The sequence below is a fragment of the Dermacentor silvarum genome, chromosome 3 (genome assembly GCF_013339745.2).
Source record: "Dermacentor silvarum isolate Dsil-2018 chromosome 3, BIME_Dsil_1.4, whole genome shotgun sequence".
NCBI lineage: Eukaryota > Metazoa > Arthropoda > Arachnida > Ixodida > Ixodidae > Dermacentor > Dermacentor silvarum.
Window position 1 is genome coordinate 45,448,244 of NC_051156.1, and position 27,642 is coordinate 45,475,885.

Consider the following 27,642-nt stretch of genomic DNA (forward strand, 5'->3'; position numbering starts at 1 on the left):
CGTCGAAATCTCTAAGACCTCATTTTTGATCTATTAGTAGATGGTGTCGCCGTATGTGCACTTGTCGACACGAGAGCTGTCGTTCGTGCAATTAGCGAAAAACTGTGCCGCGATCTGAGAAAAGTCACCACCCCGCTTACCGATGTTTCCCTGCGCACGGCGACCTCGCATCACATCAAGCCTACCGCTTGGTGAACCGCCCGTGCAATTATTCAAAATGTTGTGCATGCCGTTAAGTTTGTCGTCCATCCCCGATCATCCTACGACGTAATCCTAGGATGGGATTTTCTTTCCACACATCGAGCTCTCGTGAACTGCACTCGTGCCGAACTCACACTGTCGACACCGTGCCTGACCTCGACGACCGCACTCCGCCTAAAGTGTTTGCCGCGGCTGACGTCCACATCGTCTCTTTGTCCGCCATTCTGGTGTCTGTGTTTTCGCCTGTCGTCACTGACTCACCCGTTTTGTTTTCGCCATTTTCAGCTTCTGCTCGTCGCCGAAACTTCCTCCTCCCGTTCGCGGTCATCAACTTCTGCAATGGTTCGGCGGCAATCTACGTGTGCAATGCATCTGCATGTCCGTCTCTCCAGATACGCGGCGCATGTCTGGGGAACTTCGACACTTTTGACTACAGGCTGCAATGCTTGGAGGTAAGGGAACAGTACTTATTTGTGCCATCGCTCCTGCCGGTGACACCGATGATCTTGTCGACATATTCTTCAATGCCGTTAATTCCGATCTCACACCTGCGCAGCACAAGGAGCTCGTGCAACTCCTGCAGCATTTTGGAGCCTCCTTCGACCAAAACCAGCCTTCCCTAGGTCGAACGTCAGCAGTTGTTCATCGCATCCATGCCGGTCAAAAGCACCATTGCGCCAGCGCCCATACCATGTGTCGAGTGCAGGACGCCGTGTCATCGATCAACAGGTAGACGATATGTTGAAACGTGGAATACTCCAGTCCTCCAGCAGTCCCTGGACCCCTACAGTTGGGCTGGTGAATAAAAAGAACGGATCCATCAGGTTCTGCGCGGATTACCGACGTTTTAATCGAATAACGCCCATGGATGTCTACCCTGTACCACGCATCGACAATGCCCTGGACTGCCTTCAGGGAGCAGATTTTTTTCTTTATTAGATCTGCGCTCGGGATACTGGAAGGTACCAATGACGGAAGCCGATCGCGAAAGATCGGTTTTTGTGACGCCGGACGGCCTCTATGAGTCATGCCTTTCGGCCTCTACAACGCGCACGCTATTTTCGAGCGCATGATGTACACCATCCTGCGAGGTCTCAAGTGAAATATTTGCCTTTGTTACTTAGACGACATTGTGGTCTTTTCCACCGATTTTGCGTCCAATCTAACCCGCCTCGAGCAAGCATTCGCGTGCCTCTCAGCCACAGGACTGCAACTGAACTTGAATAAATGCCACTTCGCCACTCGAAAGCTTACGATTCTAGGCATGTTGTTTCGAAGGACGGTATTCTCCCCGACCCTGCCTAACTTACAGTCGTTTCAGCGTTTTGCAGAACAAGTGCCATGAAAGAGCTTCGCAGCTTTATTGGCCTATGTTCTTATTTCCGACGCTTTATCCGCAATTTCGATATATGATCATCGCCCCTTTGATCAAGCTCCTCGCTGGCAGTAATAAGCTTTCGGCATGGTCTCCTGCTTGCTACGACACTTTCAATGAATTGCGCCGTCTCCTTACGTCGCGTCCTATACTGCGACACTTCGACCCCTCTGCACCCACTGAGATCCGCATAGACGCCAGCGGTGTCAGCTTAGGCGCCATTATTTCTCAATGGAACAATGGGTTTGAAGAGTATGTCGTTGCCTTTGCAAGCCGAACTGTTAACAAAGCTGGAGGCAACTATTCTGTCACTGAAAAAGAATGCCTTGTCATTATTGGGGCAAAAGAAAAATTTTGTCCTTACGTGTACGGGCGCCCATTTGGCGTAGTGACCGACCACCATGCCCTGTGATGGTTGTCGTCACGGAAAGATCCAAGTGATCGCCGCGCCCGATGGGCATTACGCCTCCAAGAATACGACATTCCGCGTCGTGTATCACTCTAGTTGGAAAGATTCGGACGCAGACGCCCTCTCCCGTTCGCCACTGTCGCCCGACCCTGTCTGCTTCACAAATACCTGCGATACCGCTGCTCTCCGCCGGCTCTGACATGCCATCTGCCGTGGGTTGCAAGGACCCGTAGGTTGCATCCATTCGAGACTTTCTGTCTGTTCGGACTCCTGGTCCAACTTATCGGACGCTCCATTGGCAAGCTGAGCACTTCACCACTCGGGAAGATGTGCTGTACCGCTGGAATTGTACCACCGGCGGCCGTAAGTGACTCATCATTATTCTGCGCAACCTGCGCTCCGAAATCTTCTCCCCTTTCAACGACAACCCACAATGTGGCCAGCAAGTTTCCTGAAGACGTATTCTCGTATTCGGTACTACTGGCGTGGCATATACCGTTTTGATGGACAGTTTGTTCGGTCATGTTCCACGTGCTGCAGCGATGCAAGGCTCCTTCTCAATACGCCGCTGCCACCTTATTACCTATGCCATGCCCCGCCCGACCGTTTGACCACGCCGGCATCGACATCTCCTTTCCCCTTCCAAGCGCATCATACGGTAGCCGTTGGATTAACGCTGCAGTCCATCACCTCACACTGTGTGCCGAAACTTCAGCTCCTCCGTCGTCTACAGCAAAAGACGTCGCCACTTTCATTCTCCACAATCTCGTCCTTCGTCATAGAGCTCCTCGTGATTTGCTGAGTGACCATGGCCGTGTGTTCCTCTCCGACGTCATCGGTAGCATTTCTTCGTGAATGTCGCGTCGTTCACGGCACCACGAGCGCCTATCATCCACACACGGGATGACAGAACGTTTTAACTGCACCCTAGGCGACGTGCGCGCTATGTACGTCTCGTCAGACCACAACAAATGGGACCAAGTGCTAACTTTTGTTACGTTCGCTTACAAACCCGTCATTCAAATCACCACTGTATTATCGCCTTTCTTTGCCCTTCACGGACGCGAACCTTCTTGCAACCGACCCGACGCATCAGAATCCACAGCTCTAATTCAAGCAGCTACATACGCTGAAGAATGCCACCAACTTGAACGTTCATTCACATCATAAGACCAGTGGCGCCAGAAGCAACACCACGATGCATCCGCTACAACTACGTGCTATGCCCCTGGCTCGCTAGTCTGACTGTGTGTCCTGTCCACTACTCCCGGCCTTTCAAGGAAGCTGGTCTCTAAGAACCATGGTCCATATCATGTGCTTAACCAAACATCTCCGGTGAACTACCTCATCGAGCCGTTAGAACCGTCTTCTGACCATTATCGTCGAGGCCAAGAAGTTGTCCACCTGTCCTGACTCAAGCAGTGCTACGATACCCCTGTGTTTTCTTGCCCCTAGGTCGCCAGTATGGCTCCTTATTCTGTCGGGAGTAACTGTACTGAAGCCGAATGACAGGCGCTTCGATGCCTGGGAAAAGAAGACGGCGATGATTGGTGCTTGCTGTTGACGCTATAGCTCGCGCTCGCCGGTAGACAGACCGGCCTTTCAAATAGCTTTCTGCCACGCAATGCCCAGGCCTGCTTGAACACCAACGCCCCCATTTTAATATTGTGACGTCAGAGTAAGGACGGACATTTAGTGAGCCCGAGAGACGACACGGCAAAGAAGGGCGGCGTCCAAAACCGGCATGAACAGCCTTCGGCACAGTCCATGCTGATGATGCGCACGCGCGATGAAGATGAAGGGCACACGCGTGATGATAATAATGTACAGATGATGGAGAAGTGCACTATATATATATATATATATATATATATATATATATATATATATATATATATATATATGCGTACGTACGGTAGCCAATGTGATACTTACCAGGAAGTCCGCGGGCAGACCGGCGTTCGCAGATGCGTTCCATTGCGGAGTTGGCATAGCCGTAGTTAGTTTGCCCAACATTACCGTGACCCGAGGAAAGGGATGAAAAGACAACGAAATGGTCTAGCTCCGGGCACAGTTGACGAGAGAGCTCATCCATGTTCTGAGTGCCATTAATCTTGATTTTGAAAACGGTCTCAAAGTTTTCGGCTGTCTGGCTCTCGAGAAGTCCATCGCGAAGCACCTGCAATTAGACAAAACCAATATTGAAGCTGGTAGGGACAAAACAGGAAACTGCCTTTTAATATCGCTTCCTATCAACGAATTTTTCTTTTCTTTAGCCATTACAAAGCGAGAATGACAGCACGGTTAGGATAGAATAACGTCTACTCGCAGGTGCAGATGCTGTATGAGGGCGTATATAACATTTTGTTTTTGTGTCTTTTAATACTAATAGAAACATTTCAAAATGCACATGGCTGCATATGGAGAACATGACAAAAGTGGGGCTATGCATCTTAGTTGCATTCTGGAATTAGATTTCCCATTTTACGACGTAGTTATTATTGAGAATAAATCGGCGAAGCCACTGAAAATTATATGGCAAAAGTGCAATACTCGTAACATCGCCGCTTATGTCCAAGGAATCAAAAGTTGTAGCATGTGAGAGCCCAGTGTGGATGAGGAGGTTAACGTGAGTGAAATATCTGAAATATCGAAGCGACGTATCATATAGCGGCACGTAATGTGGTGAGCAAAATACGTAGAACCGACCAGATGGAAAGCAGGTATAGATACTGTCTTAACCCTTTCCCTGCAAAGCTTTGTTTCGACTGTTACGTAGCCAGCGCCGGGTCTTATTTGCTTATTTGTATTTTTCACATGCCGGACCAGTAGATATTTGATCTTATAGTACGTACAAGGCTGTATTTGTCGCCGTTTTCTCGCATTTAGGTATTTGTGAGTACTCCATGAATTCTTTGCTCTGTCACAGTCGAGACGGACAGACATGCCATGCACTGCCCTTCCAATACTCAGTCCTGGCCGGTTTTTTTTTTTTTTTTGATAGGGAAACATTTTATGCTACACTGAAACTGGTTCTGGATAGTCTCTTTCTTCCCATTCATAATTCATCAAGGATTCATAAATATCTCGGCTTGTCAAAGTGCGGATAGATCTTACACCCTTGTTCACCATGGCTGCCCTGCAGTGAGAGAGCGACAGTGCACTGAAACATTCGCTCCACCTGCAGCAAGAAATTTACCTACAAGGTATTTGTGGGTATAGAAGACATCTTCACCGATGCCACAACCGGCACACATTGTTAGTTTTGTCACTAGCTGCTTCTGGATAAGCAGGGAGTGCGCTGAAAACACAATCGAGTATAGTCAGGAGTGGCAGTGAAAGGGTTAATGCGATTAGCATTCTTTGTCTACTTCAGGCAGTTTCGAGACAGTCTTTCAGTCACTGGGTAGGCGTGAGAGGACGGACGGATGAACGGATGGTCGGTAGGTGACTGACTGAGCGACTGACTGACTGACAGTCTGTTTGTCCTCTTAGTCTACCCAGTGTCCGAAGTTGTCTACTAGCTGCGGGCCACTATGTATGTGCCCATCGTCGTTATACCGTCGGGGTCGTTCCCGCTTCTCATTTAATTGTTACTTTAAATTCGAGTATACTCATTTGAAAACAAGACGAGTATACTCGGAAGTGGCAGTCGAAGGGTTAATGCGTTTTGCATTATTTGCCTACTTCAGGCACTTTAGAGTCAGTCAGTCAGTCCAGCGCTATAGAGGAGGCATTGGTCAGTCAGTCACTGACTCCTTCTGCGACGCTTCTTGTTTGAGACACTTACTACAGCAACGTTGAAGATACCTCCCACGGGTCCCATAGTTGTAGCTTCCAGGATAACTTTTCGTGCTCCATCTTCTGTAGACGCGTCTGCCTTACTCACAAGGACATTGACTCCAGACTGTTCCCACCTATGCAGACAAATACGCTGATATCCTGTGCACACTCCGGATCGCGTGGTAAGCACCAACTTTCGACATCCGCGGTTCACCATCCACTCGGCAAGTTCCAAGCCAAAGCCGCCCAATCCTCCGACAATTATATATGACTTGTGCATGTAGAACCAGGTGCGGGCCGTGACTTCGACAGTAAGTGGAGATGGTGGCAACCTCTTCCGAGGAGTTTCCTCTTCACGGATCTGCGAAGATTCCATAGTGAGTTATATTAAAGCAAAGATATTAGTAATATTCTGAAATATTGATTGCGGGGAGCGCCACTAAACCTCAGTAAATTGAGAGAACGAAAGAAAACGGGCTGCACTACTAACTATACTTGAATAGTAAATGTTTCACGGCTTATACATGCCACAATAGCCACCCTACAATGCTCGCCTGCGCCACATACTTAGACATAACTACTGGTGCAAATAATGCGAGAGAAAGTACAAATAAAGAAAACCGTTCTCTTATCCCGAGCAGCGTGATTTTCCTAACAAGAAGGTAATTGCATATGACACACAAAAAATATAAGGCTGGCTCACAGAACAATAACACATATTAAATTTATCCTGAAAGCCTTCACTGCCAGGGGTTTACAGAGGCGCTGTGCTTGTAGGTAAGCTGTGTGTCCTTGATGACGCAGGACACGGGGCGCCAGAGCTGTTTCTCCGGCTTCTGTTCCTGTCCTCGTCCTAAGTTGCGTTGTCCGCCAATGATCTTGAGTGACCGTTCAATGCAAATAGCGACACTTTTACCGATATCATTTTGATAACAGCTAAAGACCTATTTGGGCATGCGAACGTGGGTGAAAAAGTTTCTTGCTTTTCATTGAAATAAAACATTCACTTGTGAATACAGTTATCATGATATTTCCTTCCTTGGCTTTCATTTGTAACGTGCTCTTGGTTTAAAAAATTGTCACTTGATGATGCTGTAACCCAACAGACCTCAAAGCATGCCTCTAACGACGGTACACCTATAGGAGTCCCCAGTCAGAGATGTGTTAACTAAAACATGAATATAGCAGGTCTTTCGTTCACAACACGAAGGAAAGCCACTGCTGAAAACTAGTCAAACAACCGAGGTTCATTATTTGATTATTGAAAAGCTTTGGTGGCACTCAAGTTAAGGTACTACGTGGCAGATTACATCCAGATAATTGTGATTTAGCTTTATGCCCAATAATTAGGTTCCCTTACAATATGAAATTAAAATCACAATAACATACTTATGCTGAGAAATTTGATATGAGAGAAAAGCTTTAGTGGGATACGGATAAAACTATCTGTACCAACATGTAACCGCAAATGTCCCGTGTTCTATATATAGTAGCCCATGTGAATCGCGTAACTGTAAAATAAAATAGGAAATGACTTGACACCAGTATTTCATATGGCCACCGAGCTAATACTCAAGACTTACAGTTATGATAATGTTGCGCAAGTTAAGCGATACGGTGTTTCTGAGTGATGAACGCAACAGTTATCTCGTGGTTTCACTGTGTAAATTGCTGTACACATCTTCGCCTACATTTTGGCGATTACTACAACTAAACATGAACTCCGCAGACGAGGGCCTTCGCCTAAGTCGTCACACAGTCAGCGCACTGGCGTTTTGGAAAGGCAAAAATGACAGCGAAACTCTACGTCGGTGATGTGGGTGAACGGGTCCAGACAGTCATATTGACGCTTACTGCCGCTTAATGCGATGACACAGGCTGCTGCTGCCGCGGCCATGTTCACGAGTTCAACTCGAGGGGGGTTTCGCGATGTACGACTTTGGCACGAATTCGCCTGTCAATCAAAACCATAGGTCACGCTCCGCGCGAGGCATGTAACTCTTGTGCGTGCCCACCACGGCTGGAACACGCCCAACTTATTTTTCGGCAACACTGACGTGGTGCGGAACTGAGAGGCATTAACAATCTTGACCGGCGAAATAAAACACGCACTGTCATCGGTAATGTACTGAGCACCACTATCAAAAAAAAGCGTCGACTTTCGCTGGCTAATGCATATATCTTCTTGGGCTGTGATGGCCCCACAACACGGTTAATTGCTTGCATTGTGGCGACGTAGCGCACAGCAAATAATTGTCGGCACGTCACCGTAGCTGCTTGCAAGGCGTCGATGCGCCGTGGTGGACGACGATCCTGAGCCGTGCGTAGTGTTTTCCAACGACAACGTATCGCAGCTGTAACTTGAGATTGCTGCTCTGTCACCAGTGATGTATCGGCGCCGCAGTGTCGCGAACACGATCAGCGGTCAGCGCAAACACACCCAGTGCTATGGCATTTCTTCATCCCAAGCACGGCACACAAAACATCTGAAACAACTTCCTGCGTTCGAAGTCTAATTTCCTAACTGCACATAAGAGCCCTCACCCACCAAAATGTGATTGCTGCGCTGTCGTTACGATATCCATCTGCAATCGCTGTTGGCTCAGCAGCAGAGGCAATCGGCAAGCACATTGGAGTGAACAACCCACTTAAATTCTGCGTACATGCGCACGGAGGCAAGTTCACTGGGCAAGCGGTGATAAGCGAGGAATTGTGTCACTGGTCAGCACGCTCTTTTTCGCAATGCATCGCGGAGACTTCTCGCACGCAGATAAAAGGGCGCATTTTCACTATGCGGCGTCACTACGGAGCCTAGAATACCGCACAGTAATTTTGCAGCGCCAGCCGTTGCTCCCGTCTCTATGGCTAGAGTGTCGTTTCAGTTGGTAAAGCGGCGGCCTTAAAAAGCGGCGGCCTCAGTGAAAGCACCTGCGGTGTACAGCCGTGCCGCAGCTCTGCGATGCCTTTCCCTAATAGACAAGGAATGGACAGATCATGGTCGTGACTGACTTTATGCGTCATTCTCGCATCGACTTTATCGAGAATGGTATTGCAGCGCCTCTAGCGACTGCTCACCGCATGAACTCCCTCGTGCGTGCGACCCTCTAGAATGTATCCGCTTGTAAGCTTTCGCCTCAGTGTCGCCTCTCGCGGCATAAAAGTGCAAAATTTAATAATTCACTCGATGTTCGTTTGTCATCACAAATTTATAGCATTCAAAACGACAAACCGATACCTTAAGAAATAAAATGTGTGTTATTTTATGTGTTATGTTTCAAAGTATTCTATTGAGGGAAAGTGTAGGTGCAAGAATGCACTGCATTTGCCCTGTTCGCATTCGACGAAGGATATAAGGATAAACCCCGAAAGAGGAGGCACGCCCTTGAAGTGCCCGAGAAAGACGTGGCAAGCGGCTCACGGCAAGTGTGCAGATAGACAGCGGGACAGTGATGGTATTGCTAAATTGCGATATCAATACGCTGCGCTGGCGCGTTTTGTTGCGCAGTCCGCTGTGCTTGAAGCGCGGAAGCACTGTGCCGCGCGTGGCGCCCTCATGTTGTCATACGCGGCTTTATCTCGACATTTCTGTTTGCCTGCTGTTATTGCACATTTCTTGCTATCTCCATTCACTGACTGCCATCGAACAAATTCGGGTAAAACTCGTGCGAACGGGAAACTCGGCGCATCCTGCATAGCACCCCAGGTTTCGAAATCATTACACTTGAATTCAAGCCTCGACTTTATGAAGGCGCTCACGGGTTCTCGTCATTACGAAGCGGTGCAGCTACAACAAGCAAAGCTGTACTCGAATCAATCAAAGGAAGTTGCCGCAGTTAATGCTCTTCGGTCAAACTGCGAAGAGCCCGCAGAGCACGTGATACGGTCAGTCAAACAGCAAGGCAAGACATCATTAAAGCTACCCTCGCAATACAAGCTGCTGCACACAAAAAATCCGCCTTCTTTCCTCCCTATGGAACTGGATGTACAGAGAAGCTCGTGCAGACAATGGACAAGTACCACGACCCAACTTAAGCTAGACGAGGTTAGACAAGCACCACCACCGTACAAGCGACGTACGTTACGCGTGCACGCACGTATGCGAAAGTGCAGCATACGTCGTTCTTCTAGACCATACTTTACTGAACTGAATTAATGTTTCAAAGTAAATTGCGTGAGAAAATACGTAACTTACACGCAAGCTGAGGATAGGATCATAGAGCTTCTCACTTAACACCTAGAGGGTAGACTGGCGCCACCGTCTGTGCGAGTTTCTTAAAGGGCGCCGTGCCCTCATGGGTATGACGGGATATGTGTCGGCGAGGCTTGTGTTGGCTGGTGTTGAACGAGGCTTCGTCTAAAACGTGGATATGGCTACACAAATAATGCGATCTTAAAGTAAAATTTACATAGAAGGTTTTCATAATCTCATATTACATCTCTCAATAAAGTTTACTCACCTACAATGCAGAATCAAGCGAAGAAAAAGAACAGACGACACGTTGTTCCAAAGCGAGCGATAATCTTGTCGTCTGCCCTTCAACTTTAGCGGCCAGCTGATATTTTTTACGTTTCATATAATTTTACATCCAATAGTAAGTCCTCAAAATTAAACAAAAGTTATGTCTGTGTAATAATGAAGCTAAAGCAGTTTTCTTACGTGCTGCTTTAGCAGGAACTGAATCATTGTGACAAACAAAACGGTGCTAGCCAGGCGCGTCTTCAAGGCGTTCTGGCTCTCCAAGAACGATGCCAATCCAAAGTCACAATATACCGGAATTCCCAGTGGATACCACACCGCATCTAGCACCAGTTTTCCCTCTAGGTAATACAGTGAGAAACTCTACGGATAGGATAGCTTCTGATTGCTGTTCGAAATACGATAAAATAAAATCTGTTACGTGGAAACTGAAAAACACAGCCTTTTTCCAGCTGCCGTTCAAGCTCTGTCTGAGTGGCCAGGGCCGCTGGGTGGCGGTATGGTTAGCACAGCATACACCTCATTCTTGTAGGCCCGCCGCCTAGTGCAAGTGCGTTATTTAAGTAATTGAATTTCTCAAAGTAAAATGCGTCCGAAGATTTGTAAGGTACGACTTCCACACAACCTGCACACATGATATAAGCGGATTGTGATTCGAATATACGAGAAAACATAATTCTGTTGCGAGGCAACTCAAACACAAACCCATTTGCCAGCTGCCATTCTTTAGGTGAGCACGCCAGGAAAAATCCCGATTAACTAGAGGCTAACAGCATTGCTATAAAAAGAAAACCTGCGGCTGGTATGGACTGAATCGCCACAGTAGAGTTCACTGTCCTGTCAAAGAGGCGTCCAGCAAATGCTGCGAGAAGAAAGATCGTTTCTCCGCAGTCTGCAGAGCAATTCCAACGATAGAGAGCGTCGAAGAGCAGCTAGGATTTCTTGCTACTGCAAGGTCATTCGACACTCAAGTTAGAAGTATCCTTGAAGGTCGAATAAAGCGTTAAGTTCAAGGCAGACATCCGGGCTGACGAGACCGTTTTCCCAGAGCCCATATTCCGAGCGATCGTTCAGAACATTTGCTTAAGGTCGACACAGTGCCGTCTGTACGTTACTGACGGACGACCACTGAAGATACTCAGAGTAGCCCGAATGAACTTTTCATGGCACTGTCGTCAAAACCTCGAGAATATCTACGTCCTGCTGAGGTTACGCACAAGTCTTCTCGGCAAACCAGCGTCAACCACCTTGGCCTGTTCCTCAACCTGGCTTGACTGACTGACAAAGTCAACGTTGAACACGACTTCCCCGACGTGTTGCAGTCTCGGAAAGCTTCAGAGCGAGTGCAATATAAACTTGCGGCCGGACACGACTTCATTTGCTCTGATATCACCTCGCTTTGTTCCACTGCCTCTCTTCGACAGGACAAAGGTGAAACTAGAGTACAAGGAGAACATTGGTGTCATCACGCAAGCCACAGAGCCAACGAAGTGGTGTGCGCCGATCGTAGTCTTTCCATAGCCCTCGGGAGGACTCAGGGTATGCGTCGACTTCAAGGAACTCAAAAAAATTCGTCCTTCGAGAGTGACACCTCTTCCCAGCAGTAGAATACACACTAAGCATGCTACAAAACGCATCTTGGTTCTTGAAGATAGACGAGAACTCAGGATTTCCGCAAATCCCGCTTTCTGAACGAAGCGATATTCTAACCACCTTCATCAAGCCGCTTGGTCGGTTCTGCTTCAACCCGCCAGCATTCGTAACCAGCTACGCGTCAGAACACTTCCAGATTTATGCCTGACATCTTACAGGGTATCGATGGAATAACCTGCCATATAGACAACATCCTCATCTGCGGCTTCACCAGACAACAGCATGACCAACAGCTTCGAGCTACTATCGAACGCGTCAGAATGGGACGGTGACACTCAACTTAGACAAGTGCAAGTTTGTAGTGCCCAGAATAGCGACTTCAGGTCACATATTAGACAACAACAAATTATATTCTGACGAAAGGAAGCTAGAAGCAATCAAGTTGATGCTGAGACCAAACTCAAATACAGGGCTCCAGCGTCTCATCGGTAATGCCATCTGCTTCGGTCGGTTTGTGCCAAACATGGCCAAACACCTGCACCCCTAACAAGTATGTTATGTATAAAACAAGATTTTATCTGCGATGAACAAGCCTATGCCGACGAAAAAACTTCAACGGCGATTACGATATTCCAAAATGCGAAATTTGAGGAAGTTTCGTTGCCACCTGATTGCGCCGATCCGACGCACTATCACACAAGAAGCAGCAGATACGTAATCCATCCGGCCAATCAATTCAATCCTAAAGTAGTAGGACTACCGACTCTTTCCGAAGAATTGAGGATATACGACCTACGCCGTCTTTTTCCACGGCGGACCTGCTAACTCTCACAACAACTTGAAGTGCATAACGCTCACGCGCCACTGGCTTTGCACTCGTAACACAGTCTGTCCAACAGTTCGCCCGAATACCATGATTTTGTCCAGAAAATGGTACAGCAGGCACCTAATATTATCATACAGCTAGTCTCGCTTGTCTTACCTTCACATCATTACAGTGCTGATATCCTGGGACGGAATTCACTAAACTGCACTGTTCGTACGCAATTTCTTAGCCAAAAACTCCTTACACTAAGATAAGGGTGCAACCTAAATGGCAGCGCATTTAACTTATGGCGTCGTATGAGACCGAGGAGGAAAGAAAGCTCGGGTAACGACAAGAAATGAAAGAAGTGCGGTGAACCGATAGCATGATCGCACAACATGCATATGTAGTCGAGGCTATATCCTTACGGCAAATCACTGCACAAGACTATTCGACAGCTTCCTTTTCCGGGAGTCTGCTACAGCGCCGACAAGCTCAACCGCGCTCGCCCGTTCACCGCAGCACCGTCAAAAAAATTGTCGTAAAAGCGTTACGCATTCTGCTCACATTTCTATGTCGCCGCCATACACAACTGGCTACGTGCGCAGCAAGACAAACTCAACGCCCTTATTCGAAAGGTTGTGAAACGAGCCCTCGGCCTCCCTATCACCAGTTCCAGATATAAACTTCTCAAACTCGGCATGCACAACACGCGAGAAGAGATCGCCGAGGCTCAGGATCGAACGCAGATGATCTCACGACCACCAAGGCGGTTTCGAAGCCAGATTCTGCGCGAGCTCGGCTTTTTCTCCTCGATGACCAGGGATCCCCCAGATTTGACGTCGGTCCCCCGCGAGATCCGAGACCACATCACGATAGCTCCCACTCAGCGAAATATGCATCCCGACCTAAACAGAGGCAGGCGCCTTGCGCGAGCGACCGCCCTTCTCAGGCGCATAGACATGAAAACGCACGATGTCTCGTTCGTGGACGCCGCTGCCTATCGCAACAACCGAGCCTTCACCGCAGTCGCGGTCTCATCCTCGCGGCGGATCCTAAACTCCGCCACGATCCTCACTCGAGAGCCCGAAGTAGCGGAGCAAGTAGCCATAGCCATAGCTGTGCTCGAGAGCAAACGGCCAGTCATCTACAGCGACTCCAGACCGGCCATCAAAGATTTCGAACGTGGCGTCGTCTCGGACCAGGCGTTACGCATCCTCCGCAGCACGGATCAGAGTACCCTCAAGCACCACACCGTCATCTGGTTCCCCGCCCATCTCGGCCGGGTGCCGGGTGCCCTGCCAAACCTCAGCGAGATCGCCTACGACGCAGCGCTTGCGCTTACTGACCGCGCCGTCCCAGGATAACCCCACCTCACCGAGATAGAGACCAACCGGGATGCACCCATTACCTGCAACGAAATCCCAAAACACTTCTACCTTGGAAATCGCCTCTTTCCGCCCCTACACCCCAAACAGACCGCAGGCGCTAACCCTACGCTTATTACAAACAGACACGTACCCAATCCCCACCAAATTCCACGTTCTCCATCCTGACGCGTACCCCAGCGACATGTGCCCCTCGTGCGGATACATGGCGACACTCGCCCACATGCTCTGGGAGTGTAGAAACACTCCTCCCGACTCTACCTCGGACAAGTGGGAGAAGTCCCTCAGAAGCTCGCTTCTTGCCGACCAGCAATGGGCCGTCCAGCAGGCCCACGAAGCGGCCACCATGTCGGTCCCTACGTGGGAGACGCCCGCTACGCCCTAAGGGCGTGCTGCAGGACCTAATTAAAGTTTTTCCAGTTCAGTCCAGTCTGCGAGAGACAGGACTGCTGGACACACGGCGACATATTTGGCGCAGAAAGAGAACCTCAGTCGGAGAAGTCGGCGGCCAGGTCTGCCAGGCTACCACCACCACCACCACGATGTTAGATAGCTACTAAATGTGCTTATTTCGATACTAATTAAGGAATTAAAGAACAAAAGTTCCTTAATGCATAGTTAGTATGGCCTCAAGGCAAAGGGCCCACCACCTGTACGTTCTTCGGTATGGTACGTGATCGCACTGCACACTGTTGCAGGCGCGGTTCTATGGCGCGCATAAGCTCATTGTCCGCTCCCTCGCCAGCCCGTACCGTCTAAGGGGCTGCTACCGGGCCATAATATGGTATTTATAAATGAGCACCTATGCCCGACGCTCAAGAGACTTCTAGGCCAAACTGTTGCACGTAAGAAAGAGGCAAAATGGAAATACGCCTGGACCAAAGGCGGAAAAATCTTTGCGCGTAAAACTGACACATCGCGAGTACGGCGCATCACTTGCGTCAGTGACATTGACAAAATAGCATAAACACTTTCCTGCGGCTTTGTTTCGCGCATCCAAGTTGAAATCGGCAGATATGGCGGGGAAATTCCTAACTCCGGTAGATGTATGCACGTTACACAAAACAATGAAGTCTAGCTTAACTTTTATTCATCTAAACGCACAGTCGGCGCGGAACAAAGAAGACCACTTGCATAATTTATTTTCACGTTTTAGCTTCACATATGATGTGGTTATGATTCTGAAACCTGGCACCAAAATGATTATGAAGTACTTAAGGTTGCTAGTTACACCACACATTTCTTAAACCGAGCAGTGAAAAAAGGGGGCGGTGTATTACTCATGGCCAAGAATTCGTTGAAACTGAATATCGTTGCTGACTACTCTGAAATGACTGACGATTTTGACATCCTAACGGTATCAAACGGTGACAATGTTTTCTCTGTTTTATATCGTCCCCCAAATGGTAATACAGCGGCATTCCTTGCATTCCCGGATAAATTTATTAGCTGGGCAAACGAAACTGGATCAAAGCTAGTTATAGGTGGTGATATGAATATAAACTTACTACAGGCGTCACCGACACAGCGTGATTTCCTAATGGTGCTCGAGTCAAATGCTTGCACTAACGCTATTAATGAGCCCACTCGTGTCCAAAACAACACTGCGACGTTACTCGACCTCTTCGTCACAAACAACCCCACATCCAGTTTGCTTTCGGGCATAATTGGCGTACTCATCAGTGATCACCTCCCAATCTTTCTTATCATTGACCAACATAAACCATGTCGCTTATCCGATAAAGAAGAACCAATCTCATTTCAAGATATCAATCCGATTTCACTAGAACAATTTCGAAGCGATGTACTGAACATAGACTGGTCGGATATATACAATGAGATTGATCCTGGTTTAGCCTATAACTCCTTTTTACATCTGTTTCAATCCACTGACATCAAACATTCCCGAATAAAACTGATAACACGCAACAGAAAAGTATACGAAAACCATGGATTACAAAGAGCCTTCTATCCCAAATAAAACAAAAAGATAGACTGTATGGAAAATTTTTGCAAACGAGAGACGCAAATGACTTCATAAATTTTAAATCTTTTAGAAACAAATTGACGCATACGCTCAGAGAGGCTAAAAAGAATTATATGCACAATGTATTTAATCCACAGATAATGAAACGTAACGACATCGCCTGGCAAAGCCTAATTGGCGTGCTAGGGAGAGTAAACCGTAATGCGCAACAGTCTCATGAAATAAATTTAAATGGCACACCAATATTAGGTTCTTCATTACCGAATTCGTTTAATGATTACTTCACTTCTCCTATAAACAGCCCTCATCATCCTGCTAGCTTAGACCATCTTAGATCTAATAATCCTGTCAGTGCATTTCTAACACCTACCAGTGCTCAGGAGATGTATAACGCATTCATAACTTTTCGGAACAGTAGAAGCACTGATGTTGATGGCTTGCAAATTCGCCCTGCTAAATATGCCATAGATATTATCTCCCCGGTATTAGAGCATGTCTTTAACCTCGCATTTTTAAATGTTACATTTCCAAAAGCCTGCAAGTAGCGAAAGTTACTGTTATTTTTAAAGGCGGTGATAAGAATCTATTATCCAATTACAGACCTATATCGATCTTACCGGTCTTTTCTAAATGTATTGAAAAATTGATTAACGTTAGAATGCTTTCGTTTTGTGAAAAACATCACATCCTTACCGACGATCAATTTGGCTTCACGAAAGGACGTTCAACGGAACAGGCACTCTTAACCCAAAAAGAATTTATACTTAACGCATTTGAACAAAAGTTATTAACACTAGGGGTGTTCATAGACTTTTCCAAGGCCTTCGATCTTATTAACTATGAAACACTAATAGGAAAACTCGAAACCTATGGCTTTAAAGGTGTCTTTTTAAGTAGAATAAAGAGCTATCTGGGAGTAGAGCACTGCACGGGCTCGGGCTTACCCGAAAGCCCGGGCCGGGCCGGGTAGAACAGTTTTTTCACGGGCTCGGGCCGAGCTCGGGCACGGCGTGTGCTTTCTGACCCGGGTACCGGGCCGGGCTCGGTTTTTTTTTTACGCGGGCCCGGGCCGCGCTCGGGATTTCTGGTGGTGTGCATGTAACGTGCAGCGAGTTATTCTCGGGCGTCTCAACTCTGAAAAAAATGTGGTTGATCCCTCTTATATAGGAAGTCGGTATAGAACACGAAAGTGAAACGTGTCTTCACAGAAGTAGTGTAATGTTTATTGCACATTGATATATAATGTATATTGGTGTTTTGTGGCTAAAGCGCCCTTAGGCGTTGATGCACCCACGCTGACGCCTGGTGGCACGTCTCCTCCATCACGACTACCAACGTCGATGACCATGAGCAACCGTCGTGCATATGGAAGCTGCACTACGCTGCACACGCTAGCACAACGCGAAAGACGAAGCACGTAACTGACACACTAATACAACGCGCAAGACAAAGCACGTAACTGAATCGTCACCGAGTCAAATCAGCGCGTACAGCGCGTCGTAATTGCAGCCTCCGCGATCAACTTCAGAAACATTTTCAGAGCTAATTGCGGAGGCCACGCTCCGCTGTGTTGAGTACGGTGAACGCCACCTAGGTGGCGTTGGTAGTGCTTCTTGAAGCCAGCGTCCCTTCGAATGCTGGCATCGAGGCGTCGTAGTGCTGAGACCACCGAAGCGTTCACTGTCGGTGCGCGTTAGTGTCATAATGCAGTACTTCTCTTTTCTGCTCGTAGGCGGCGGAAACATTATTTTTCGGTCTCGGGCCGGGTTCGGGTCGGTTTCGAGTCGGGCTCGGGCCTAAGGTAAAGGGGTGGCGGGCCGGGCCGGACGGGTAACGTAAATTATTTCCGGGCCCGGGCCAGGCCCGGGTCTCGCCTTAAAAGTTTTGATCGGGCGGGCCGCCCGAGCCCGAGCTCGTGCAGCCCGTGCTGCACGGGCTGCAGCACGGGCTGCACGTGTAGTGCTCTAATCTGGAGTACCGATGTCAAGTGGTTCTAATAGGAAATCATACATCACATCTTAAATTAGTAACAAGTGGTGTGCCTCAGGGGAGCATTCTTGGTCCGCTATTATTTAATATTTATATTAACGACATAACAAACATTACTTCAGCGACTAAATATATTATTTATGCTGACGATACCGCCTTATTATTTAGGTCTGTTTGCTGTAGTAAACTGGTGACTTGCGCAAATTCAGCATTAAATAAGCTTATTACATGGTGTCAAGTAAACTCATTAACCATTAACACAAACAAAACGAAAGCCATTGTATTTCAACCTAAAAATTCTAGGGCTAATATTACTGAGCGTACATTTATTGGAAAATCAACTGTGGATGTAACCTCTTCAGTTAAATGCCTTGGCGTCATTTTTGATGAACACTTAAACTGGAATAAACATGTCGATTTGCTCAGCGGTAAACTTGCAGGTGTAGTGGGTGCCCTTGCAAAGGTACGCTCTTTTCTGCCGACTTCCGTCAAATTATTAGTGTGTAACTCTCTCTTTTTTTCACACCTTAAATACTGTCACCTTGTCTGGGGAAACACAACAGGGTCAAACATTACTAACTTTCTCTAGTACAGAAAAAAAGCTGTGCGTGCTATTAGCAACTCGGCTTATGACGCACACACTGAGCCCCTTTTTAAGAAACAGTTTGTCCTGCAAACTTGCTATTCAATGAACTGCTCTTGCAATGGTACCTCACAGAAAGAAAGCAAGGGAGTCACTTTATTGAGCACCTATCTAGCTTACGCAAGAACATTAAAAAATACAACACTCGTCATAATGCGACCTGGTTCATACCTCCGCACACGCAAAAATTATGGAACACAGCTACTCTCCCACTCATTACCGTCCTTGTTAAATTCACTTGGTTTCGGATTACTTACTTCATTACTTACAACTCTGCAACAACGATGATTTTCCCTGTATTACATTGCTTGAACCACACTTTTTTAATTGTGTATATTTAGACTTCTCTCCTGCCACTGTACAATGCTATCTAACAATGTCTGATTGCTGTTGCTAATTATAATTATTGTTTTTTTCTTTGCATTTACACAATTTTGAAAGGGGCGCAGACCCCTGTCAAGCCGAATTGATTTTGGCTTTTTGTCTGTGCCGCCTACATCATGTATTGGATGTGAAATAAATTTGATTTGATTTGATTTGATTTGATCGATGACGCTGGCCAAGCGATGACGAAAAGCGCGCTCCCTTCGTATAGGATCGCTGTCGAGGGCACGGAGAGCTATTAAAGTTGCCCTAAAAAAGAAATGCAGAAAGAAGCCGTGCGTATTAATACTACCAAATTACGTCAGAAAAATTCACTACGTAACATCCACACCTGCAAGCTTCCCTGCCTATCAACACTTTTACATCGTATCAGCGTTCATCGCTTCTTCTTAGCTTCTCCTCAGCTGATAAAACACGATGATGCCTAGCTCCAGGTCAAGAGTTTGTTCTTGTCAGTTCTGGCGACCGCATTCCGACAGAGGCGAAATGCAAAAAGGGGCGTACAAATCAATTTTGGAGACCGGTAATGAGTCATAGGTTCGCGATGTCAGGGCCTTTAACTACACTGTCTGCGCTAGCCCAAGTGGCCCCTCATAGAAGTCAGGCTAACCAGTCAACATCACCACGATGCTCAGCGCCAACGTTGCCATAAATTTACCAGCCTCATAAGAGGGCACGCTCAAGTGCACGTCAGAATACTGCACAGCACCGTAATCGAAGCACGTAGTGGTTCCACATTCTAGCTGGTTTCGGATCAAATCGGTTCAACTCGTCGATCTTGCGACACTAACGCAGTTTGTTCAGAGCAGTCACTGCACATATAGTACGATGCCAAAGTGCTATGGTATGTGCCGCTTGGGCGGTATCTAAGCGGCGCCCGACGGCCTTCTGTAAACATGCGAACGCGGCTTCGCAGTACGAAGCGAAATACGGCTCAAGAGCAACAGTCCGAGAAAATTTCGCACGAATTTTGTATGTTCTAAAACGTCATCAGCATACTTTTATGTCCTCTGCAGGGAAAAGGCCTCTCCCAGCGATCTCTAATTACCACAGACCTGCACTAGCTTATTTCAAGTTATGACTGCAAATTTCCTGTTTTTTGTTACCACACCTAATTTTCCGCTGTCCTCGACTGCGCTTCATTTCCCCTAGTACCCACTCTGTACTTCTAATAGACCACCGATTATCTGCCCTATAAATTAAGCGGCCTGCCGAGCTCCGATTTCCCCCTTAATTTCAAGTAACACTACCGCCGTTTGCTCTCTGATCCACAGCGCTCTCTTCCGATCTCTTAGCGTTATATAGGCATAACATTTTCGGTTTCATCGCTTCTTTGAGCGGTCCTTAAGTTATTCTCACGCTTCATTGTTAACCTCAATGTTTCTGCCCCATATGATAGTATACTGTAAGAATGGAACGATTGTACGCTTTTCTTTTCAAAGACACCGGTGAGGTCCCGGTCACGATTTGGTAATGCCGGCCATATGCACTCCAACCCATTTTCATTCTAATGTAAATTTCCGTCTCATGATCAGGGTTCACTATGAGTAATTGACCAATATAATCTTACTCATTACATACTCTCTAGACTGACTGCCGATCATGGATTCTTGTTCGCTTGGCAGGTTATTCAACATTACCTTTGTTAACCTACTCTTACACGTGTTCGGTTAAGGTCCTCAATCAATTGTTGCAATGTGTCCTCAGCGTTGCTGTACAGGACAGTGTCATCAGCAAGCTGAAGGTTGTTGACATATTCGCCGTTGATTATTGTGCTGGATCCTCCCTAGTCTAATAGCTTGAATACTTCTAAGCATTCAATTAATATAACTGGAGCATATTGTGTCTCCTTGCCTGACCAATTTCTCGATGAGTATTTTTCCACTTCTCTTGCGGCTAATTAGAACACGTGAAGTTACAACTATTACTGAGGCAGAGTCGAAGCCTTAGAAGTGGTGGATACGTGTGTTGTGTGATGGCAAATATGGAAGTTACGCATAAATGAAATAATTATTGAGATATCAGCAGTATGCCGCAAGCACCCCGTCCTTTATGTAAAGTTCGTTCAGTCCTTCAGTACGAACTCTACGATATGCACTTACACCGCTAATTACATAGAAATGTCGTAGCTTTGTCCAAACGCAATGAATTGTGTGATCGAACTGTGCGCCGACGGGAGAGCTCAGAGGGCAGCATAATTCGAGCGACGTCAATGCTGATCTTGCTGGTACGGCGCATTTCAGTGACAGCGCTAAGCGTCACATTGTTCACTTCACAATACCGGGCCACTGTGACCGGCTTTAACGCGCTGTCATGTTGACCTGACTACTGCGCAGCAGGTGCGAAGCATCGTAAGACTGTTGCTGGCTGGCCGAACATTCTTGCGCTGGATTCACAAACGCCTATGAAGGGTTTCTTAGGTAAGAGTAAATGAGAGGAGGAAACTATAGAAAGAACATCGCACAAAGCGACTGAAAGACGTGAGTTACGTCATTTCAACCAGGACAGATGTTAGTCTGGGGTTTGGAGTAAGCATCTCCGGCCAATCATAGGAAGGTGATGGCTGTCGTCTGCTGTCGCATTAAAAAAAATTTTTGCTGTCTGCTTTTACCGTTGGCGGTTGCCTGTACTGGCTTTATGTATGCAAAACAAAAACATAGCGGTGCCTTTATGAGCGCTATGCTGCGTTTGTTTTTACCAATAACGACGTGTCTCCAGTTATACGCCTCAGTGGTTAGAAAAATAAATGTGCATGTGTGCGGGTGCGCGCGTGTGTGTGTTTCTGTGTGTGTTTGGACGCATGCGACGAATATTCGCTTCGTTCGTGAGATGCATTTTATTTCACATCACCACAATGGTGGTACGTCATTTTATGCGCCATTTATTTTTTAATATTTCATCGTAGTGACTTCCCGCGTCATATCATAGACAGAATTGCCATCCGTCGTACGCATACGTTGGTTCACACCGTAGGCCACATAATGAGCAACACCGTGGGCACAGACGCTACGTCGCTTCAACTTTGCGCTGAATTAAAACTATGAGCTATATTATAGGCATAGAACAGATGACAACGAATTGTGCAGCAGTACCAAGTTTTGATAACTAAAAGCGTTTAGGCGTTTTTTCATTGTTTCATCTCGGATAGAGAATTATAGCCTCAAAGCATTGGAAAAAATAATTATCCGCAGCTCTATGACCAAGAGAAAGCTCAAACTAGCAAAAAATACGATAGAATTGGGCTCTAAACACATCAGTGACCAACTTGACTGTTGTCAGAGACGGACACTGCACTTACGTTTGCTAACACCCAATAGAGTGTCATGACGAGTATGAAAATTAAGGCTACTGCGCGCATACAGAAACACAGCCTATCAGACGTTAGGCAGAAGTTCGCCGCACAGCATTAGTGATATTGCCTTCCACAGCAGGGCACGCTCAATACATTTATGCACTGAAACAGCTCAATGCACTTGGAGAGGACAAATCAGAGTGCGCCACAAAGATGTAAGCACGTGCCATACTCGGCTATCAGTTGTGGCTTCTGTACACTCAGGCGAAACAGCGCGTTTCAACGCTTACCTGCATCAGCTCGAGCGGCGAAGATAGACATAATGATGTTCGTAAGAGTGCTACACCCCTATCGTAGAGATCTCTTCTTAAATCGTCGTCTGCGACGGTTGTTTAGGTTTTGTGAATCGACTTACGCTTACTATTGGCGGAAGTACTGCAGTTCGCCCCTGTGCTACCCCTACATAGATGCATTTTTTCGACTACAGCGCTTGTCATTGCAGCGGCGGGCATCGCAAGCTTGCTGATCTTACGAACAGTGTTAACTTTGTGAATACGTTGTTCCGTGGGATTTTTATTACGCCAATATTTGTTGGTAAGTTCGCTTAGTGAATTCCGCGCCTGATGAGCAATAACGCTGCTTTTTAAGACACCGTTTCTGAACCATCTTCCTTGAATCCTGTCTTTGAATTCCATGGTGGGAATAGCATAGACAACTAAACACTTCTTAAACACCATTTTTCCCATTTACAGAGACGCTACGACAGCACACGTGTCCGATGCACCTTAAACGTCGCCTATAAAACTGCTCACCTCGAGTACAATTTTGCCTATGTGTTTCCCAGAAGCCATAAACCGGAATGCCTCTTCGGCTTGTTCCTTCGGGTACTGGATGACATCAAGCGGTTGCACGGCGCCCGAGGCAATGCCGCTGCGCAGTAGTTCCGCTACGCAGCGCCATTCTGCTACGGCGAAAGCGTCGTCTCTGAGTAGAAGCTCCAACAAGATTCCGTGGAACGTCACGCCTTTCAAAAACACAGACATTCCTAATGGGGAGTCCTTGGACAAATCAAACTTGCCGATCTCGAGGAAGCGGCCGTTGATCGCCAGGCAGCGCACACTGGCTTGGAGTTTTTCCTCAGCCAAGGAGTTGATGACAAGATCTACACCTGGTGAGGAGAAGCAGAGTGTGCTTGTGGCCGATGAATTCAAACGCATAATTTAACGTGACGATGACAACTACACTAAACTAGGATAATAGTACTTCATATTATTTTTTGTGTCATAAGTGACCAATACAAAGTGCAATACAGTCTAATTATTTCTGTATATTCTATCATATATGGACTGTCTAGCAATGTCCTGACTGCTTCATGTTGTGCCTTATTGCTGTATTTGCCGCTGCTCTTCTGAATTCACAATGTATGGCGGTGTCAATTCGTGAACTAGCCAATGCAACCTGTACGCAACAATCTATTTCTCAGGTGCCAAACACCGAGGGGAAATAAGTGCCAGGTATCTACAAGTAGAGAATGAAGTAGAGGGCATGCCTTTTCACTTAACATCAGCCATAAGGCAGAGAGACGACACAGTCGCACGGCGCGACGATAAAAATATAAGTCCTAGAACACCGTCAAATGAGCGTGCTTCACTTGAAAATTGGCCGGATCTTAGCGCTGACATTATGACGCTGGCATTATAAAAAATAAAACCAGAATTCCGCGATTCCTTTGGCTCGAAACTCCTTTAGTACGACGCAGCAGGGTGTCAAAGCGGACGCCGTCATCTTCGCAAGTGCAGCGTCTTTGTGGTGCACAGATCTCCCTCCTCGTTCGATGCAGTATTACTGCTTGTTAGAGCTTAAGAAATACGCACAGACGCGACCACTTTTATTGTAAGGAGGCAGAACCGGTGCAGATGACCGAGCTCCAAAGTTGTTTAAGCGCAGTGGTTGGGCGTCCAACTGCCTACTGCACATTGCAAGAATTCAAATCCTAGTCACACTAGTCAGCAATATTTTGTCTCCGCCCTACGGTGACGAATCAAGGATGAAAAAGAGGCCCGACGAAACACATTGATCTCAGCGTGACCTACCTCTTCCCGCTGCGCTGGCCTTGCTTATTAATTTGTTATTAGGAGTGGAGTTTCTCGCTGGATTCTGCCTATCGCATTGCTTCATTTATATAGATTGCCATGAGATACGGGCTCCTTTATCCTAAATGAGCCCGTTTCAAAATTGTTTCTAAGCACACCGACTTTTGCAACATGGGTTCGCTGCACACCACACTACAAAGTAAACAACGGACGAAAGAGAATAATTTAAAAAAATCGTCACGCAACGATTTTATTACACCGAATGAAGTCCTCCTAGATATCATCGCAATGAAGTCACCCCTTACCTTTTCCTTTAGTTTCTCGTAGAACGTGCTCTTCGAAGGAGATATCACGTGAGTTAGCGACGTTCCTATAGTCGAGCTGCGGAAAGCGACGCATGAGAAATCGCCGCTTTTCCTCAGAACCTAAGTAATAGAAGCCAGAAGAAACAGTGATTGTACTGCGGCAAATCTTACGCAGAGAAATATTCTGTAAAATTCAGCATGGGGGCTATTCTGTAAGAGTCCACCTAGTGGACTGTGCACTTCGGCGGTCGCCATTGGATGGGGCTTCTCGAGCGCGAAGGTGCCAGCCAGTCTCCTTCGCGCTCGTGAAGCGGCAGCCAATGGTGACAGCCGAAATGGACAGTCCACTAGGTGGACTCTTACAGAATACCCCCCCCCCCCAGGACGAAATAATATACTTATAAATGTTTGATTGCGCTATCACCGATTCGATAACGACGAGAGTGTGGCGTTCCAGCGCTTCACTTTTTGATGCTTAAAGGGACACTAAAGCAAACCAATAAATCAACTTACACTGATAAAATGATTCTTCGAAAACCCTGCTGTAGTTAATTGCACTGCAATAGGTTAATTATTAAAGAGAAAATGAAGCTCAATGTAATCTTTCTTTAATTTCGCGCGTAAGCCCCAACGTCAGCACTTCAGTGTGACATCAAGACTTCTAAGGTAATCTTTCGTATTTGGGCCACGTTGGCTGAATAAAAGTTCTCGAAACTTGCCATAATAGGTCTTGGGCTCCTTCAGAACACAATGTAGTCAATTTTGCTGCTAAAGAATTAACTGGGACCTAGAAGACGCTGTCAAAATTCATGACGTCACGGTGAGCTTGTGTGGGAACTGCAAGGTGGCTTCGCCACTCGCCTCTGTGTTTTTCGTTTGTTTCTGGCTTACCAAGCGCCGTCTCGCGGAAATAGTGGTGTGTAACAGTACTGACACAGAAGAAATCATTTTTCCATTTAGTGTCCCTTTAAGCTCTAGCCGCGTTAGAATGTATTAAATGTTGTTGGAGCACTGCCAGCTCATTACGGGAACTGTGGACAATGGTATCATCGTGAAGCAAAGGGACACCAGATGACGAGAGAAAGACGAGTGATCGTATATCCGCTGTTTCTTTACTCCGCGCTACCGTTTTCTGCAGTAAACCCGATGCGACAAATAGCCCATTCCGCTACCCTTCTACATTTACGGGTTCATTATACCAGATGTTATACTGAGCGTCAAATACGGTCGGTAACGATAGAGAAGCGGTAGGGGTTGTGCTGAATTAAGATGCGTGAAACTTCTTCATTTGCCAGGACCTTTGCATATCAGAGGTGCTGTTTGATAAAAATTGGCATAACAGAACAAAGCGTGCGCCGTAATATTTCCGAAGAATTTTTGTTCCTAAAATTCTGGTCAGTACTCTCTAATTCCTAGAACCTTATAGCTTATAGCGGCACAATTCTACTCGGAACTTTCTCTGTACAACATATGTTGCACCAGACAGGAAGATGTTCTATTTCGTTTATGTATAGCCAGTTCTGGTGATGTCTCCCGAGCAACGCGCGAGCGACAATTACTTCCCGTAAAGGTCGAGCTAATATTCGCAGCTGCACCTCAAGTTAGGAAGCAGTCGTCCTAAACATACATTGAAGCAGGTGATTTATTATGCTTTGATGAGGACAGTGAAGTATTTCGCACCGTCACTAACACGGCTAGTGTATGCGGTATAAGTGGAGACGTGTCACATCGCAGACAAGCTCAAGCATTGCTAGATGACATGGTATTTTTCATTACGCCGTCTCAAACCGACACCTCCCTAAATTAGAAAATTTGCCCAAACTTACCAACAGTAGTGAAGACGGTGCATCCCATGGAGAGCGCAATGGAGATGCTAGCTTGACCAACACCTCCGCTGCCCGAATGAACGAGAAGCGACTGTCCCGGTTGCATGTTCCCACGCACCAGGAGGGCGTAGTATGCAGTAGAGTATGCCACCGGAACGGTGGCGGCCTCCTTGAGGCTCCATGTTTCGGGCACCTCCAACAGGAAAGCAGGGTTCACGGCCACGACAGTTCCGATGCCTCGGGCGGGCACCAAGCCCATGACGCGACGTCCTTGCGGGTCACGGCCCGAGAACTCCATACCCAGGGGACAGTCAAAGCTGGCGAGCGCACCTACAGAATGACGAAGGTGAACGCGTTATAAAGCGCGTGTGTTCACATGAAGCCACCATACGGTTTCGAGCGAATTTAGGAGGCACTGGAATTCGTCCAGTTACCGCGGCAATGACAGAATGAGCGAACCTCGAATTGACGCTTCTTACCTCCATCATCTCATATTCTTTCAATGTATTCTTCTGCAAGTGTTTTGACCAATCTGTTTAAATGCACAGCTCGTAGGTGTTCCTTGGTTAGTGTTACATGTAGACAGAAGAAGTCACATGTAGACCGAAGAAGTCTGCCACATGCAGACAAGAAACGGCCGAGACCCGAGCTCACAGCGAACACCAATGCAAGTGATTTATTGCTCCATCCCCGAACTCCCCAGCCCTGCTCTCCACTCCGCCATCTGCTCGCAGCAGTAGGTGGCGGTAGTAGCAGGTGGCGCTACAGCTAGTGCAGCACAACACTATCACTTGTCACACTCCTCTCCCTTTAGTTCTTGTCATGGAGAATGCAGGTTCACAGGGCCGTCTTGTCCGGGCACTTCTTCTCAGTGCACCCGGGCTTCCTCCCGATGGAACGACTGGTGCTGGCAGCTCAGTTCTGTTGTGGTGCTGACTTGGTGGCTGTTCTGACTCAGTAGCAGCTCCTACAGGCTCCACAGGCGCGGTTGTTTGTTGCTCAGCTGGCTGATCTCGAGGCACAGTGTTTGTAGGTGGTGGCGGCTGTGCGAGGTTGGGACGAATGTGGTCCCCATGTCTGTGCCATACAGTT

At 47.1% G+C, this 27,642-nt stretch overlaps 1 protein-coding gene across 1 annotated transcript in view; it reads right to left on the reverse strand.

Annotated features, from left to right (window-relative positions):
* Window positions 1-27,642, reverse strand: part of LOC119445414 (fatty acid synthase-like) — a 175,163-nt gene that overhangs the window by 12,491 nt on the left and 135,030 nt on the right. Inside the window, 5 exon segments of the mRNA XM_049663271.1 lie at window positions 3,921-4,164; window positions 5,776-6,129; window positions 23,139-23,494; window positions 24,725-24,844; window positions 26,551-26,880. Coding sequence (XP_049519228.1) covers window positions 3,921-4,164; window positions 5,776-6,129; window positions 23,139-23,494; window positions 24,725-24,844; window positions 26,551-26,880 — 1,404 coding nt within the window.